This window comes from Psittacula echo, assembly GCF_963264785.1.
Source record: "Psittacula echo genome assembly, chromosome: 1".
Taxonomy (NCBI): domain Eukaryota; kingdom Metazoa; phylum Chordata; class Aves; order Psittaciformes; family Psittacidae; genus Psittacula; species Psittacula echo.
The window spans coordinates 35,291,855-35,309,991 of record NC_137735.1 but is presented as its reverse complement, the minus strand read 5'-3'; the positions used below and the strand labels follow the sequence as shown (position 1 = coordinate 35,309,991).

The following is an 18,137-nucleotide window of genomic DNA, read 5'->3' as shown; positions in this document are numbered from 1 at the left end:
TTGTTAGGTTATGTTTTATTTAGTTCTTATGGTTCTGCTCTAGACTCACCTGATTATTCATATTTTTCTTAGAAATGTGGTGACTAAAGTTCGAAACACGATGTTCCCACTAGGTTTTCCTATTCCCATGTATGAAAATATTTCTCTATCTCTATGTGTATATATATATATCACACGAACAATGTTTGTGCTTAAACATCATTGTATTACACTTGCCTTTTCCACAGCAGCGTGGTCCTGTGATTGTTTTCTGTAGTAGTATCAATATCAATTGTTTTATTTCCTGCATTTACGTAGTGAATTATTGGTGCTTTGCATCTGTCTTCATCAAACTGCACCCTGTGGGCTCAACTGCAAACTCAGTAAGCTTATTTTCTATTCTGTTGCCCAAGTGCTTAATGAAAATATGGAATTATGTCTACTATGAAAAATTAAATGAAACATAATTTCTTGAATAATTAAAATAGAAAAGGGCTCAGAAGCCTGTTGACCAGAGGCAGATAGTGAGCAGGACTGGAGTTTGCTCTAGACTGTGTCCCTGGAGAAAATCTGTTCAGCATCAGTGAATATGTGTGCTTGTGTGCTAAGATGGGTAATGATTTGTGATTTCCTCGTGTGGTGTTTCTGGTCAGTATGGTGTGGCTTTTTGTTCCCTGCCCTCAGTCATAGCTTAGCCTAATATTAGCAGAAAGCTTTAAAAGCTGGGGATGCATCAAGCTGTGGAAGTTGTTAAACAGGGGAGCCTGTGAACACTTACAGTGCTGTGAGGTGTTTTTCTTTGGTTTCCTGCTTATGAGGAGAGAAGCAGCATCTCAAGGGGTGCCAGAGAAAATGCCAGATATGACTCAGGAAGTCATAGGATGTGACTTGGGAAAGGTACAGAATATGTAAGGGTTGGAATATGCAACACTATGGCCACTATATATAGGCCACTGTGCAGTGCTGTGCCTGGAGAAGATTCAGGAACTGGAAATATACCCAAAGTCAATGATGGACTTCAGATGAGATTTGGAAGGTGTGAGGGAGGAGTAAGACAAACTGATGACCAGCTGAGATGTAGGATACTCTGTATAGCAGGGTTCAAATGACAGGCAGGGGATGGCTAAAAGATTGTGGCCTTAAGGCCAAGAAAGAAAGACGCCAAAATAATGCAGGAGAAATAGAGCCATGAAGCACGTTTTCCAGACCACATGATGATGGGGGAAAGGGGGTAATACTAGATAATGGAATGATAAGGAAGAAAGGAAGGCAAAAGAAGAGACGAGGGATTTCTCTGAAAACCAGGCTGAAGAAAGAAAATCTGTCTGCATGCCATTCTGACCATTCCTGGTGCATAACACCAACCTCAGTGGGGTAGGTCTACCTCACTGCAGCTTTGCTCTAAGCATAGGCAGGCAAGGGGAGATCCAGGAAAGCAAAGAGATGTGCTGGCTGTCATGGGTAATGGTACGTGGTGTAGTCCTGATGCTGAAGCAGATCTTTGTTACACTGGGAAACAACCTGCTGTCTGTTCCTCATTCTTGAATAAATGGTTCTGCCCAAACTGAGGTGGTTCAATACATTCTCCTGTGAGTCTATTCTGATTAACTCTGCTCCCTTTGGTACTCTGAGCCTGGGTATCCTCAGTGATACCTGATGGTCCTGTTTGCCACATGCTGCCAGCAGCAGAGATGTTGGCTTTAATGCTCTTTCTTGAGAGGGCTGGCCATGCTCCTTCCCCAGAGCAAGGCAATACTACTTGGCTCTTGTGAGACCTCACTTGGAGTAATGTGTGCGGTTCTGGTATCCTCAACATAAGAAGACCATGGAGCTGTTGCAGCAAGTCCAGAGGAGGGCCACGAGGATGATCAGGGGACTGGAGCACCTCCTGTGTAAAGATAGACTGAAAAAGTTGGGGCTGTTCAGCCTGGAGAAGAGAAGGCTGCGTGGAGACCTCATAGCAGCCTTCCAGTATCTGAAGGGGGCCTACAAGGATGCTGGGGAGGGACTCTTCTTTAAGGGCTATAGTGATAGAACAAGGGGTAATGGGTTAAACAGGGGAAGTTTAGATTGGATATGAGGAAGAAATTCTTTACTGTGAGGGTGTTGAGGCACTGGAACAGGTTGCCCAAAGAAGTGGTAAATGCTCCATCCCTGGTGGTGTTCAAGGCCAGGTTGGACAGAGCCTTGGGTGGCATGGTTTAGTGTGGGGTGTCCCTGCCCATGGCAGGGGGGTTGGAACTAGATGATCTTAAGGTCCTTTCCAACCTGTTCTATGATTCTATACGGATAGGAAGCTGTGGTCATACCCATATTGTGTCTCTCTTCCTAGGAAGAAACAGAAGAGGATAGTGACCTCTCAGACTATGGAGAAGAAGTGGATGGGAAAAGGGACTCTCTTGCTGAACCATGTTTCATGCTGATTGGAGAGATTTTTGAACTGCGAGGAAGTAAGCTGTAAACCTGCTTATTTGCCAGTGGAATCTGTTGGCCAAGAAATCTGGGGGATTTTGTAATTCAGTTTTTTCTGCTGTTTCAATGAGCGGAAATGTCCTTGCAATCTACATTGTCAGTTTGCTTGGAACAATGCTTTTCTTCAGTAGTTCGTGACTTCGGAGCTTTTATTCAAAAGTGAAATTCCAAAATAACATGGTGGTAAAAATGCAGTTAGTAGGGGACAGCATTTGAATTCAGTATTCTTAAGCTTTTAATTAAACAAAGGTAGAAAACCCCAGTAAAATGCAGCAGCATGTTCTCTGTAAAGAGGCTGCATGTTAGAATGCATGAATTATGAGGAAAGAAAGATGACTTTATTGCAAAACATATCACTGACAAAGCAACATAATTTTAATGTCCATTTGAAGTGTATTATGTGTGCCTTTCAGTTCTACAGTTTATATAATTGAAAAGATGCCACACATAACTGAATGAGGGTAATGAATAAAACTATTTTTGTCTCTATTTGAATGTGCAGCTACACTTGACACCCTATAAAATTATTTACAGGGTGACTATTACTGAATGCGGCACCTTCCAAAAATGACAGATGTATCTTCCAAATATAGACTTTCTTGTGCTGATGGTGAACTGCCTTGAAAAAAAGATTAACCACTAATTACAAGGAAGCACTTCCATTTGTTTCCTTTATTTGTAATGAAAAGCTAAATGCTTGGTTTATTTGAGTGAAGATGTTTTCAGAATTTTAATGATGCTGCTGTGTGTACATTAGACAAGCAGGTATGGAAAGGGTGTGAATTTTGAAGGGTTTTCTGGGGTTTTTTTTAGTAGAAAAAGGCATTTGGGTAGTCGTACAGCTCAATAAACTTGAAATACTCTCAAAGTTTGCAATACAAGCTACAAAGGCCAGATACGTAAACAGACAGGTTTATGTACTCTGCAAGACTTAAAAAGCATATAGCAAACAGTACAGGGAAAGCAGTCGAGAAAAATAAGACCCATGCACAGCTGGTGAAATCTTTGAAAGGATTGTAACAGATGTTTATTGTAGAGGTGGGTGGTGTGTTTTGGGTGTGAGGAGGTTTTGAACATGGATCGTGGGTACCCTGATGTTACTAATCTCTTGATCTTTATTTTCTGTCATTTTTCATTGTTCCAGTGTTCAAGTGGGTCAGAAAAACATTGATTGCACTAGTACAAGTCACTTTTGGAAGAACTATCAACAAGTAAGTAGCTGTTAATTCAACTGAACCCACATCTTTGTTCTATGAAAAAAAAGCTGAGAGCAGAATTGTTAAAAAAGAAACAAAATCGGGACATTTTGTTGTATATGGCAATCTGCATTTGTTTTCTACAGCTCAATTTAAAAATACATTATGTCGATTAGAGAAGACACAGATATATGAACTAAATTCTTCCTTATTTTTAACCCTACATAGGACTTTGCTTTTGGAAAAACACAACATGTCATGGGAGACACGTATAGAAAGTGACTTTTTTCTTTTTAGTGAAGCAGCCTTGCATTTATATATATGTATATATATAAATTGAAAGACTTGGCTATACTGTTTTTCTGAATGGCCTGGCTCTAGATGGCTTTTATTAGTTTTTGCTTTATCTTAGAGTCCCATGAAGATTTTTGCCACATCTGAAACTAGGTTTCTCTTTCAAGTAATTTCTTTCAAATCAAACACTTGTTTCTCAAAAGTGACTGAAATGATGTTTACACATGATGCAAACCATTAATTTGTAACATGAAACCTGTACATGTGTAACAGTGATGTGTTTTCATGAAGGTATTTTTCTGTATCATTTGAAGACATAACTGCCAAGTGAGGCCTGGACGAGGCTATGAAGTAAGCATGCGTGTCTGTACACACCTTTCATGTGGGAACTGACGTCATTGGTCAGAAAAAGTTTGGCAGAGTATTCTCCCAGCAGAACAGGCTGCTCCTTTGTCCAGTTCGTGACTAAATTTGCACATGACAGCATGGCTTTTAAAACCTCTCACACATGTGATGTAGTGGTAAATTGGACTGGCCTCTGGCAGTATCCATTCACTGAGTTTTAAATCATTCAGTTCATTTTGTCATACCCTGCTGATGACTAGCATGAAAGACACCTGAGAAAGGACAAAGAGAGAGGGTATGTGTGTGAGCACAGCATGCATGCAGCGTTCCTATATAGCCTTGTACATGTTGGTTGAGTTTGTACATTTATTGATTTTAAGGCGTTTGGCTGTACTCTGGCCCAGCCTGGAGCTTGCTGTCTACCTCAGACTCTTTGTGCTGAAGGCTACAGTGAGTGCCTGCAGCTACAGGAGGAGGCTGCTATTTCCATTTGTAATCCCTTCTCTAACGTGCTGTTGCTATCTGTGAGGGAACTTCCTGGGCTTTTATCAAAACTTCACCTGTTTATATCCCACCAGGCATGGTGGGATAAATCTAGCATGCAACTAGTTTGGAGTTCACCGCAATTAGTTCATTTTTATGTCTTTTCCCAGTGGAGCTTTTGTAAGGCCCATTCCTGAAACACAGTTTCAGTGTAGTAATTTGTAATATATGTAGTAATTTGTGATCCGTGATCATGGATTACATTGAAATGTAGCCTTTTCCACATCTCAGTCGGGTATCTGGAGTGACCAAGATCCTAGAGAACCCAGAGCTGAATATAAGTTGCTGTGATGCAGGTGAAATCAGCTCAGATAAATTGGGATAACTACGTGAAAATGAGCATCACTTCCACTACTTTCAGGAATAAAAGAATAAATCTGTGTAAAACATGAAAGATATAGTCCTTTCTGTACTTCTCCACAGGCAAATCCGTGACACTGTACATTGGATGTTCAGTGAACCAATGCTTGTTTACTACATTGGTGTGTTTCGAGATGCTTTTTGGCCAAATGGCAAGTTAGCTCCACCACCAAGAGCCAAGAGCGATGAACAAAAGCGAGAGACAAAACAGAGAGCACAGCAAAAACTACTTGAAAACATTCCAGGTGAGATTGCTTTCGTTCTGCTTAATTGCAAGTTTAATAACCTGTTAGGAAACAAAACTACTACTAGTAATGATAAGGGAAATAACAAGGGGAGAGAATATAAAACTAAAAAAAGGGGAATAGATGGAGAATCCATAAACACAAGTGATGCACAATGCAATTGCTCACCACCCTCCAACCGATACCCAGCCTGACCCGAGCAGCAATCTGGGCCTTCCAGGTAACTGCCCCCAGTTTATATACCGGGCATGACGTGCTGTGGTATGGAACACCCCTTTGGCTAGTTTGGGTCAGGTGTCCTGTCTCTGCTTCCTCCCGGCTTCTTGTGCCCCTCCTCACTGGCAGAGCATGAGACTGAAAAGTCCTTGATCAGGGTAAGTGCTACTTAGCAACAACTAAAAACATCGGTGTGTTATTAGCGTTGTTCTCAGACTAAAGTTGAAAACACAGCACTGCACCAGCTACTAGGAAGGAGAAAAATAACTGTTACAGCTGAACCCAAGACACTCGCCTCCAGCTGAACAAAATGTACTTTAACAAGCTATTTTATGGCTGAGATATCTCAGACACCCCTTCCATTAATTTTTACTGCAAAAATAGCAGCACGTATGCATGCAAAATATTTGTCATTTACTCTGTTAGATACTCACCTACTTACCTAGCATAGGCTTCCACAGTTGGTTTGTGGTTCTGTTCTTTTGTTTCTGAGTTTGGAGAGATGTGTCAGGACTCAGCTGAATGTGCCTTAAATTAATAAAGCACTGGATCACTATTTATTATCTCATTTAATCCAAATTATAAGTAATTGACTTACTTGTGGGAAGTATTTTCTGTGAATATTAAGAGGCTATCTGAATCTGTTTTAACTGTTGCAGTAATTCTGTCTTTGTGGCTGAAGGTATATTTAAGTGAATGATTTAATAATGTATGAAATTACTTTGAGAGGTGAACTGTCTAAAAGGCATACTATATGTCATGTTAAAACACTAAAAATGTTGTAATTGAGATGCATAGACCCTTATTAAACTTGGGTAATTTGAGATTGAGTGTTTTCAACCTGACCTAACAAACCCATGTTGTTAAAAGGTTGGTGAATGGGGGCTATGTATCTTGTAACCAAGGGCCATGAAGTGTAGTGGTTTTGTTTCCTCTCCTTTGTGGGTGGTACGGTTAGCTGGAGGTTTTCCCTAGCACGAGTGAAACACTGTAAGCTAAATTAATATTTGTTGCAGATACCCTGCAGAGTCTTGTTGGACAACAAAATGCCCGCCATGGTGTAGTGAAAGTGTTCAATGCATTGCAGGAAAGAAAGGCAAACAAGCATCTACTCTATGTGAGTAACCAGAAAAATAGCCTTTTCACTTTATACTCCTGTTAATTGCTGAGCTCTGCTCACTCTGTATTAGAGCATGGGGTGTGTGTTTTTGCAGAAATCTGTTAGACTTTTGTTCTGTGTGCAAGTAACATTTTTGGTTATTAAAGTCAGAAGAAATGTACTTGGTTACATCATCTGACTCATTTTTAGTAACAAAAAGCTGTTTGAGTTTAAAAACAAGTATTGCTTTTGTCTAAGAGAGATCCTCTACCACATCCAACTTGCCTGACTTCATGAGGTATAAACTAATCTCTTCATATAGTTGAGAAAAATAGACACCTTGGAGAATCCTAAGGAAGGAAAGTTCCAGCTTTGGCTCACAGTTAGGATGTGACAGGCCTCCTTTGTTGCTGCTTGGGACTGACTGGAGTATGCAGCTGGACCCAAGTGTAATACCTTTTCCCTCAGTCTCTTCTGGCTCATTTCCTGCTGCAGCCAGTAACAGCCTTGGCATGCTCAGGCAGCGCATGCCCTGGTGATTCCTGATGGAGCTGCTGCAGCTTCCACACAACAGCACCAGCTTATGCAGGGTGAGAAATCCCCATCTGAATGAAGGCAGCTGCCCCTGTGGCACTTGCCCTCTTTTAGCCTGAAGGCATTTCCTGTGTTACCTGCAGGGCTCATTCTAACTTTAGGCTGAAAGAAATGGAATTGCATGAGCGATGAGTAGTGACCCTTCATGCTTTTCTTCTCTGTGGTGCTCTGAACATGACAGAAAGGAAGGAGAAATTCTCATTTGGCATCTGTACTTACCTGAACTCATTTCTGTTTTTCAGGTTTTGCTGGAACTGCTGCTAACTGAACTGTGTCCTGAGCTAAGAGCTCATTTAGAGCAGCTTAATGCCACTTAGGTTTGAATCTGCACAATTGGACCACTAGAGAAATGTCTATGTCCAATAATAGACATGAAACTTATTTTCCTCTATTCCATAGAGGGCTGAGGACTATGATTATTTTTAGCGTTTTTCTTTCTTCTTGAGTTTTTTGTGAAGTAAACAGACTTGAAAAGATCTGATGCTGTAGTAGGGTAGACAAGACAATGCTGTATAGTTGCCAATTTTTATTTAAATGGTTCTATTTGACTACTCTTCTGTTTGAAATATAGATTGAAAAATAAATGTTCATATAAGCTGAAAGAAACCAGAAAATATTTTAAACATTTATGAAAAGAAATTTTGCTTATAGTGGTAAACTAATGAATGTTGTACAGTTCTAATCTCCTCACCGAGGATTTGAGCATTCCTTTTTTCTTGTGTATTGAAAAAGCCTTGTCGTGCAATACTACATGTAAAGCTATTGTGAAAATTTTACCAATTTTCTTTTACCAAAGATTTTCTGTAGTTTGAAGCATTTGTAAGCAATAAATAACTCAGCTGGATTGCAGTACTTGATAGCAAGGCTGTACTGACAACTAATGAATGAATTTGACAGCACTGGTTTCCATAAGGAGTATCTGCGTCACTTTGAAGTCTGTGTCAAAAATGTATGTTGTAAACTGGTATGTCCTAACAGAATGCCTGTGTTAAATGTTAGTTCAGAGATTAATGCTTATGAATTGCTTCTATGAATGATTAAGTAGACATTTAATTAAACCATTCTAATAACTTCCCTGATATTACTCAGGGCTGTTATATTCAAATACCCCAATTTCAAATACCCTTCAACTCTTTCCCTTATTTTATACAAGGAAAGAAAACAATGTCTTCAGTGTTTTTTTTAATTTATGTAAAGATACGCAAATAAGGTCTTAATGCACATCTAAATAATTAAACCATCAAAAATTCCTAGGCGACACCCATTATTTTACATTCAGTACACTTGTGCTCTTAGAAAAACTGCTTGCAGTTAACGCTGGCTATATTGTAAGGTACGTAAGATCCGTGTGGTATACTTAAATCAGTCTTTTTAGTAACATCTGTCTTTCTGTTCCAGCAGTTTTAAGACAGTTTTCAAGTCATGCATGGCACAGTCCCAAAAAGCAAGACAAATTCTGCACGTACAAAGTTTTACAAGTAAATAGGTATTTAGAAACGTGCAAACTTACCCAAGCAATCAGTATAATTTACTAGTGGATGATCAAAGTATGTTTTGATAAGAGATTCAGCACAACATTGCTTGGGTGAACACACTCCCAGCCAGAAGGTTTTCAACTAATACAACCAGAGGCAGTTGAAATGAAGTATGAAAGGTTGAGGAGAACAGGCCTTGTTCAGAGGACATATATTGAATATTTCCATATTAACATTTTTTATCTATAGTTCTGGAAGTATTATTTTCTAGTTTTAGAAGTTGACATGTCCGGGAGCAGGGAGGGAGAAAGGGGAAAAGTGAGCGAGCGGCTTTGTGGTTCTGAGTTACCAGCTGGGCTTAAGCCACATGGTTTGAACTGTGTCAGGCCCTTTCCAACTTGGAACCTCTGCAGTCTAAGAATAAAATGTGCAAAGATACAAGTAGATCTTGGTGCATTAGAAAAGCATGTGTAAGAAAGTCTACACAGAACAAAGGTAAGATTTAAAAATGGTTGTGACCTGTGAATGGGCTGAATGTGGAAACCAGACAAGTTTTGGTTCAAGCTTTTCAGAGTATTAAAATTTAATGTTTAAATATTAAAAATGCAGAAAAAGGAACCACCATTTTCATTTGGTTTTGGTTTGATTCATGTGCTATATAGCAGTATGACATGAAGAAAACACAGGACATCTGCCCCAGTAAAATGTCCTTAATAAACTTAAGTCTTTGATAGAATTTTTAAGTCTGCCTTTGCCTCATCTCAGTTAAAGAAGGAGTGTGAGCTTTTTACTTTCTCTGTTTTTTAGATAAAAAAGAATCAATAGATTGCTTTAAATAGTAATTTCTCTCAAGCTGGAAAACAAGCAGTAAGTGATGAACACTATAATTGCAGGAGATTAAAGATGGTTTATTGTGGTAGTACATTTATATCCCAGTCACAGCTAAAGGAAACGCTAAATTTTCCCAAGATTAGCTGCCAGTTCAAGGTCAGCAGCAACATCAGGATCCAGAAGACATGCCTTTGAAAACAAAGAATAGGAAGTTCTAGTTTATAGCTAAAGTAAAATTGTATGTTGTCAGTATCAATATAATACTAATAAGGTCTTTATCTCAGATAATTACAACAAAAGTTAACCAACTTGTTAAAAAAGAGTTAATATGCTACTCAGCTTTAAATCCCTTTTTCTGAAAAAAAAAAAAGAGTATTTAAAATAAGCATACTTGACTGTAGCATCGGTTTTAATTTTTTATTCTCTTTGTTGATATGGCATGTGCTGCCACCACAGTCAAAAACCTAAATCTGCTCACATGCAGGATCAGTTTACTTCACTTGCATCACCTTTTTCAGTACCCCCTGGAATGCCCATTTTCTCTTTCTCACCTTTCAGAACTGGCAGGGTCTTAGAAATGGTAGGCCAAAACCACAGCTGAGCAGTTAATTAAAGAAGCAAACAAGATTTTGATTTTAAGTGGGTATAATTGTACAGTTAACACAAGAATTATTTTCCAGCTACAAAAGAAACTGAACACACCCGCAACTCTTGTCTTTTACTTGTTCTGAAGTTAGTGCTTCAGGTAGCTTCCTTGTTTATTTTCTGTTACTTCTCTTCTGGTGTTGAGTGGAGATGCAAGCCACTGATCAATAGAAATCATCTGTCTTTATACTAAGAAGGTAGCAGCCTTCCTACATCAGGCTTAGATGTACAGGTAGTGAATGATGAATGAAAGTCCTTAACACTTACCTTGGACTGCTGCCTACAGCATTCTTAACACCAGCTTATATTCATTTCCCATTCTCCTCCTCATCCTATCCTCTGTAACACTTTTCACAGCAGGAGAATAAAATGTTTAAAAAGTATGCATTCAGAGGACCACCTCTTCTCTGCTAAGTCTCTTGTATCAGTGGCTTCCCTGAGTAAGGAGCCACAAAAATTGTTACTTGATAATTTGTCATTTACATAACTCTCCATTTATTTGGATTGCACCAAGATGGACACGAAGTATTCTACTTGCTGAAACAAATGGTCTCTACATGCACAGAAAGCATATGCTTTTTGAAGCACAGATCCAGTCTTGCTACACTCCCTTCCAGTTGGCATAATCATCTTGCCTTGTCTGTACCTTTAGCTATCATTGATACTATCTAGTAGATTCACCTTCTAGAAGCCGCTGTTGATCTTCTTCCTCAAGCAAGAAATTTTACTCCAACTTTAGAACTTTCAAACAATGTGACCTATTTTTGCCTCTGTGTGTCAGCAGATCCTCAGGTATTGTTAAAATATAAACATAAAACCAAGTATGACAGCCAGGTATGACCGACTTCAGTACTGTTAATGATAGTTGTAATTGTTAGAGAATCTAAAGTAGAGAAAAACTTAGGGTTTTCCAGTTTGAGGGAATGACAGAGACAACAAATCAATTTGGGATAAGATTATTCAAATGGTTTAGCTAATCTGTCTTGCAGGTTACCAAGCTCTTTGCTGTGGTAGTTACCACAGATGGTTTTTTGACGTTTGCCATAATGCAATGTTTGCTTAAGCAAGTGGGCAGACAGCATCCTTTCAGACTATTTTTATAGATTTTGATACAATTTTGTAACTCTTCATTTTCTTGCACAATTTTTTTTTTTAACATGATGTTGGAGTCTTTACCAAACAAGTTTAAAGACTGAAACCAAGGTATCACTTGATTTCATGAGACATAAACTAGTCTTTCCAGACAAATTTAAAGACTTTTCCCAACTTACCCTAGAATAGCATTTTGCAGCAGCAGCTTGATCTTGCTGTACACCTAGGCCAAGCTGGAGGCATCTGCCCAAGTAGAAAGCAGCCATGGCAACCCCCTTGGCAACATATGCGGGAAGACAGTCGGTTATCTTTGCTAGCATATTGATGTCATCATGGTCTGTAATTCTGTTGTGGAATTTACAGCGTTAGCTTAGATAATGCTACTTCAAGCAATAACTGAAGTAAACCATATATGACTTGACAACGCCTCCTTTCCATCATTATCCAAAATAAGCTGAAATGTATATGTTTTCAGCAACCTGATGAGGATTCTTCTATTCAGTATCTGAAATTAGCCTTATTTGAATATTGTTACATTAAATCAAAACCAAGTACATAACTTCTGCAGTCACTTTCACTATAGTTATACTAGTTAGAAAAGGCAGCATACCTTAATTTTTCCTAATAAAATACTTCATGGAAAAAAAATACATGTTTCCGGAGGAAAAGCAGAGCTTTTCAATTCAGTTGAGCAGCCTTATCTAGTTGGAAGGTGTCCCTGCCCACAGCAGGGGGGTTGGAACTAGATGATCCGTAAAGGGCTAACCCAAACCATTCCATGATTCTGTGCTTGTAAAATTCCAAGTTCAAAATCATAATAACCTGAAGATCTTGGTCATACCTGACAGACTCAGATTATAAAACCCACTTCTGACAACCACTTACAACTGTTTCAGCTCAGTTATTTTCTTTATTCTGCATCTCTGCTTACTGTCGCCTTATTTTCAGCATGTTGCTTTTACCAAGAACCATTTTAAGAATCAGAGGGACAAAGTGAACATTGTTTTCACTGTCAGGCTATGATCACCTGTTGTTGTTGCTGCAGGATTAGGTACAACATTTCAACGTGGGAACTAATTTTTTCCTAGCTGTTGTCTTAAAACAGAGCCCCCCGAGCCCCGTATCCTTTCCAGACACAAAGAGTAATTATATGCTTGACAGAAGAAAAAGAAGTGCGAGTCATTTGAATTTATAGCTATTCCCTATAAATCAGTGTATGAAAGATTGTTCTGAACTAGCCCTCTGCCAAGTCAGTGCCTATTAAATCATTTGATTGTGTTCAGAGCAGTATTCTCCCACTTAATTTGGTCCCATTAACAAATGCAGCAACAAAATAGGAAAAAAGACAAAAAAACCCAAAAACCAGCAACCCCAATGACTTATTAGCAAAACCATTCAACTATAATAGCCGTAATTTATTGCCTCTTTAATCTTTCTGATATATAGCATTTTTGACTTCTTCTCCAAAAGATACACAACAGGATGCTGATGCAAATAACAATACCCAGTTAAGTCAGGCGAAAAATTCTAGTTCAGCACAGTTGACTTCAAGAACATAACATAGCAATGGGTAAGTAGAAGTGTACAGGATAACAAAATTGTTATTTAAAGTGAAATACTAGTAGCTAATCTAGTTTCACAATATTAGGAAATGCTATACTGTACATAATCACATAATGCTTGGTGTTTGTACATAACAAACATATAGTTGTTTGTATGTAACAAACCATGTAGTTGGTATGAACACAGACAAACAAATCTTACCAGAAAAGGTATTGATACAACTGGTTGAAATGCTGAGATTTTTGCCGCAAGGCCAACTGCAATCTCAGTTAAGTGGAACTGTTTCAAGTATGGTGACGGTATCTCTTGGTTCAGAAATGGTCACTTCTGGCTGTAGTATCAGATTTCATTGCTATTTTCTGCAATTAAAGTTGCAGCTGATGAAGTGCACTGTTCACTTGCCTGGATAACATACCATTCAGCACTGGCTGAAAGGGATGCATTCCAAGAGAGACACGCTAGCCTATACTGAATAGCTGTCAGGCTACTTGCAGTGCAAAAGAAGGAGAGAACAGCTGCTGCTATGAATGGCATGTACAGGATGCAGCTTCTGTAAGATCCAACATTGGGCCCACCACTTGTTTAATGTCTTCGTAAGTGATCTGAAAGATGGCATCAAGTGTACCCAAATGGAGTTTGCTGATGATGCCAAACTTAGGGGGAAGTGTACGCTTTGGAAGAGAGAGCCACCCAACAGGCTGACCTGACTAGGCTGGAAGAGTGGGCTAACAAAAACCTTATTAAGTTCAACAAGGACAAGTGTAAGGCCTTGCACCTGGAAAACATAGTCCAGGAGTGCAGCACAGGCTGGGATCTGCCTGGCTGGGCAGCAGCTCCGTGGGAAGGGACCTGGGGGTCCTGGTGGACAAGCTCAATATATGTGAACAGCATGCAGCTTCTGGCAAAGCCAACAGGATGCTGGGTTACATCAACAAGGGCATCAACGTCAGAGACAGGTCATCATCCCACTCTGCTCGAGGCTTGTCAGGCCACACCTGGAATACTGTATTTAGTTTTGGTCCTTGCTATATGAGATGTGGACAGGCTGGAAAGGATCCAGAGAAAGACCATAAAGATTATCAGAGGACTAGGAAGCCTGCTGTATGAGGAAAGGCTGAGAGCTGGCTTTGTTCTGCCTTGAGAAAAGAAGGCTCAGAGGAGACCTTATCACTTGAAGGGTGGCTACAAATAAGAGACGAGACTCCCTTTTTAGAAGGAATCACATGAAAAAGATGAAAGGTAATGGGTGCAAGTTAATTCTGGGGAGATTCCAATTGGATATAAGAGGAAAATTTTGCACGAGAACAATCAGCCATTGGAATAACCTTCCCAGGGAAGTGGTGGATTCTCCAACACTGAAAACATTTAAGAGTCAGTTGGACAGTATGCTGGGACATCTAGTCTAGGTCATGCCTTGCCTAGAAAAGCTGGACCAGATGATTCTTGAGGTCCCTTCCAACCTGGGGTTCTATAATGGTAGGGGTTTAAAAGAGAGTGGTGAAGCCTGCAGATTGTGGACTGTGGAAAGCAGGGTTGCATGTGGGCTTCTACTTGGTCTACTCAGGATTCTAGTTCAAGGCTGTTTCACTTCACAGGATCAGAAAGAAAAGTGGTGAGAACCTTAGAGTATTAATTTTGTCACTGAGTTGCTATTGCCTCTTCTACATGAGGTTTTGCAATTCATTATTGCAAACATCTCCTGAGTTTGAGAGACAAGAGCATGAATTTATTAATCATTTTAATCTGAGCACTGTGGTCTTACATAAAGAATCATCATAAAAAATCAAAATTATTTTCACCTTTTGGCTACTGCAGCAGCTGTTGAGTAAAATTTTCTATTGTAATAATATTCCACAAGATGACCTTGAGCATAGATGTTGCCACGTTGTGCTGCTTCTCTCAAACACTCCAAAGCAGCCTTAGTGTTTTGACCTATACCTTGTCCATAGAGATACATAACACCGAGTGCTCCCTGTGATTCCAGACTTCCATTGCCACATGCTTCTGAATGCCAGAAAAAGGCCTAAAGAAGAGGCACAAAGTTGGAGTATACATTTACTTTAGCTGCTTTGTTCCATAGCATTTCCATAAACGCTTTTATATCAACCATCCTGTAAGAAATGCTTACACATAAAAGAAAGCAGAATCCTTGTAAGGCTTTAAAACCTGCCTCATTTATCGTCAGTGACATCTGCTTGGTTTCTGAAGGTTACCAAAGCTGACAAAACTGAAAACCATTCTATTCCAATACCAGTTCTCCCTGTTACTGCCAGTAAAAAAAAAAACCAACCAAAACACGTTGGCCAGCAGCGTCAAATTAGTCAAAATGTTCATACAGGCTCAGATGGATGATAATGCCTAGCAGTACTTGAAATACAGCTTTCAGAGACAAATATAATATAGAATCATAGAATAGTTAGGGTTGGAAAGGACCTTAAGATCATCTAGTTTAACCCCCCTGCCATGGGCAGGGATGCCTCCCACTAAACCATGTCACCCAATGCTCTGTCCAGTCTGGCTTTGAACACCACCAGGGATGGAGCATTCACAACTTCCTTGGGCAACCCACTCCAGTGCCTCACCACCCTTACAGTAAAGAACTTCTTTCTTATATCCAATCTAAGCTTCCCCTGTTTAAGTTTTAACCCGTTAATCTTTCTGCAAAGTCAAGATTAACTGGGACTCATGAAACTCAAAAGGTACAAGTGGGCTTTACCTTCTTCAGGTCTTTTTGAGCTGACATAGAATAAAACATTCCTAAAGTACTCTGGGCCTTTACGCTTGCTTTTGGATTCCCATGGTCTGCAGCAAAAAGCCACAACCTAAGAAAATGAGGACAAAGAAAGTTCAAGTAACGCAGCATCTTATATTCATCAGGAAAATTACTGACTGCCATTACCTTTCAGCCTCTTCAGTTGACTGCTTGACACCACATCCTTCATAATATGCTCTGCCAAGATTGTATGCAGCTGCAAACTTCAAGTGTCTTGCTTTTGAGGAATCAGAGTAGAGTATTTTCTTCATGCATTCCACTCCTCTCTCCTAAAAATTGAGACATTTTGGTTACTACATTCAGTCTCTGAAGAGGCTGAGATAAAGAACTTGACAATCTACTATGTTCTGCAAAACAGGTAAGTTTTCCACATTGAAGAAAGGCTAAGGCATATTGGTAGGACAGTCTGGAGAACAGTGTCATAGCAAAGCAGAACTGATCTTTGGTTACTAGACAGCCCCTAGATTTTTGGCTGTGACATATTTTTAATATGAAAGATTTCCTTATAAACATTCATCTAATACTGTATTCCTCTTCACTGATAAGAATTTCCTGAGAAATACTCTTGTACTTACATAAATGAATGTCACATCCTAAACATGCTACTTTTTCAATACTGATCTTTTGTAAACTTTCTCATATTGCATAATGTATCTGAAATCATAAAACAACCTTAACAGAAGGCAAAGTGGTAACACTAATACACTCTGAAGTCCCTCCATTAAAATGCCTTAAATTCATAATGGACAAAAAAATGATAATGTTAAATAAGCATACAGAGAACAAACACTGCGTAGAGCAGCTGTATGGTATATCACCCAGGGCCCTCAAAAGTATTTTGGAAACAAGATTTACACTGTTAGAATTTAGCATGGACACCCTGTTTAACTGCACTGGAGACAGTCCTTTGCAAAAGGTTCCTCTCTTACTCACCTCTCTCATACTGAAATACACAAAAAAGAAATAAACTTTACTGACATGTCTATTTGCAAACAAACCAATGTGGTAATTATGCAGGCATACAGCATACAGAACAAATGAACCACCCCTAAAAACCAGCAGAATAATTTCTGTTCTGCTGGCAATCCTCTAAGCACAAGAGTCTGATCTGTTAATACGATGTTTGATTGTTTTCCCCTCCCATCTTGTTATGTACCCTTTCTTTCACCCTATTTGTATTCTCTCCTTGTACCACTCTTTTAAGTCATGTTCTCCAATAAATTAACTCTCTTCTTATGGCAGCAACTCATTCATCTTCCTTTTTTGAAATGTGACTCTTCAATCTGAAATCTTCGAATTCTTGAAAATTTAATTCTTTCTCTAATTTTAAAAAATTACTGCCAACCATTAGCAGAAGCATAATCTTCTTTAGTATCCATGTTAAGAAACTAGAAAGTACCTGAAAAAACATCTTTGTGCAAGACTACATAGTTGTTTTCCATTTTTACACATTTTCATTTATATACACTGCTTATTAATAAGTAACGAATAGCAATTTTAAAACCGCTTCCACAAAGCACAACCAAACCTTTAGAATTCACAATTGAAAATACAAATTACTGTATTTTATTATAGCTATTTTTGAGAACTACTTCAGCCCAGAACCCTCTAATGATGCTTTTTAAACACCTGTACTTCTTGAAACTAATTGTAAATCAAATACCTGCTTATTTTAAACTAAATAATCAAGCTTATAAAGAAGGTCTTAGTAATTATCAGCTAATGTTAAAAGGAAAGTAAAAGCATACAGCTATATTACTTACAGGGTCTTCTGTAGTGCCTAGTCCATCATAATGCATTACACCAAGCTGATACATTGCTTGAAAATCTACATCCTTGATTTTTTCAAATTGTATTAATGCTTCTTCATACAACCCCTGGGAAAGACAGAACAGTACAAAAGGTACATACACTCTGATATATACTCTCTTGCAGTTTGTCAACTTGGAGCATTCCCTCATGAACAAAGAACAAAAATTTGCATAGAACAACTACAGAAGTTGTAGAAATCAGAAACAGAATAAGTAAAAAACCACAAGAAAGTTGGATAGACTGGCAGCACTCAGGACTTTCAAACAAGTAGTGGTATGCAAATATCATCTCTGAAACCAAAAGGCAGTCTGACCATCTTTATCCTTTAGAGGAAAATGTCTAATCCAGATGCCCTGCCCTATCTATCTGACATCCCTTAAATGAGATATTCTTATACGTCCAGGGTTTATAAGAATCTGCTTTTACATCTCAACAAAGGGTTGGTTATACAAAGACTAAACTCAAAACTGGCATTTAGGTAGGGAGCAAAGATCAAAAGCTGTGTCTGTGGTCAGGGACCAGAACCACATAACTGAGAACAGTACATGGTGGTTGGCCAGTCAGCTTGCCAAAAACCAGCTCAGCTTGGAAGTCAGCTGTAGG

The 18,137-nt window shown here is 39.0% G+C and overlaps 2 protein-coding genes across 2 annotated transcripts in view; one reads left to right on the top strand and one right to left on the bottom strand.

Moving 5' to 3' along the window:
* Positions 1-7,660, top strand: part of SNX25 (sorting nexin 25) — a gene marked incomplete at its 3' end in the record, with an annotated part of 66,036 nt that extends 58,376 nt beyond the window's left edge. Inside the window, exons 14-18 of the mRNA XM_080630948.1 lie at positions 2,312-2,429; positions 3,596-3,662; positions 5,253-5,434; positions 6,667-6,767; positions 7,586-7,660. Coding sequence (XP_080487074.1) covers positions 2,312-2,429; positions 3,596-3,662; positions 5,253-5,434; positions 6,667-6,767; positions 7,586-7,660 — 543 coding nt within the window. The remainder of the gene's footprint in view (positions 1-2,311; positions 2,430-3,595; positions 3,663-5,252; positions 5,435-6,666; positions 6,768-7,585) is intronic.
* A 2,112-nt stretch (positions 7,661-9,772) lies between these two features.
* On the bottom strand, positions 9,773-17,539 carry LRP2BP (LRP2 binding protein; the record flags this gene model as incomplete). The annotated part of the gene is made up of 6 exons (XM_080610683.1): positions 9,773-9,838; positions 11,566-11,731; positions 14,749-14,972; positions 15,666-15,771; positions 15,849-15,991; positions 17,486-17,539. The coding sequence occupies 6 exons, from the start codon at positions 17,537-17,539 to the stop codon at positions 9,773-9,775; spliced, it is 759 nt and encodes a 252-aa protein (XP_080466809.1).
* Positions 17,540-18,137: the final 598 nt, after the last annotated feature.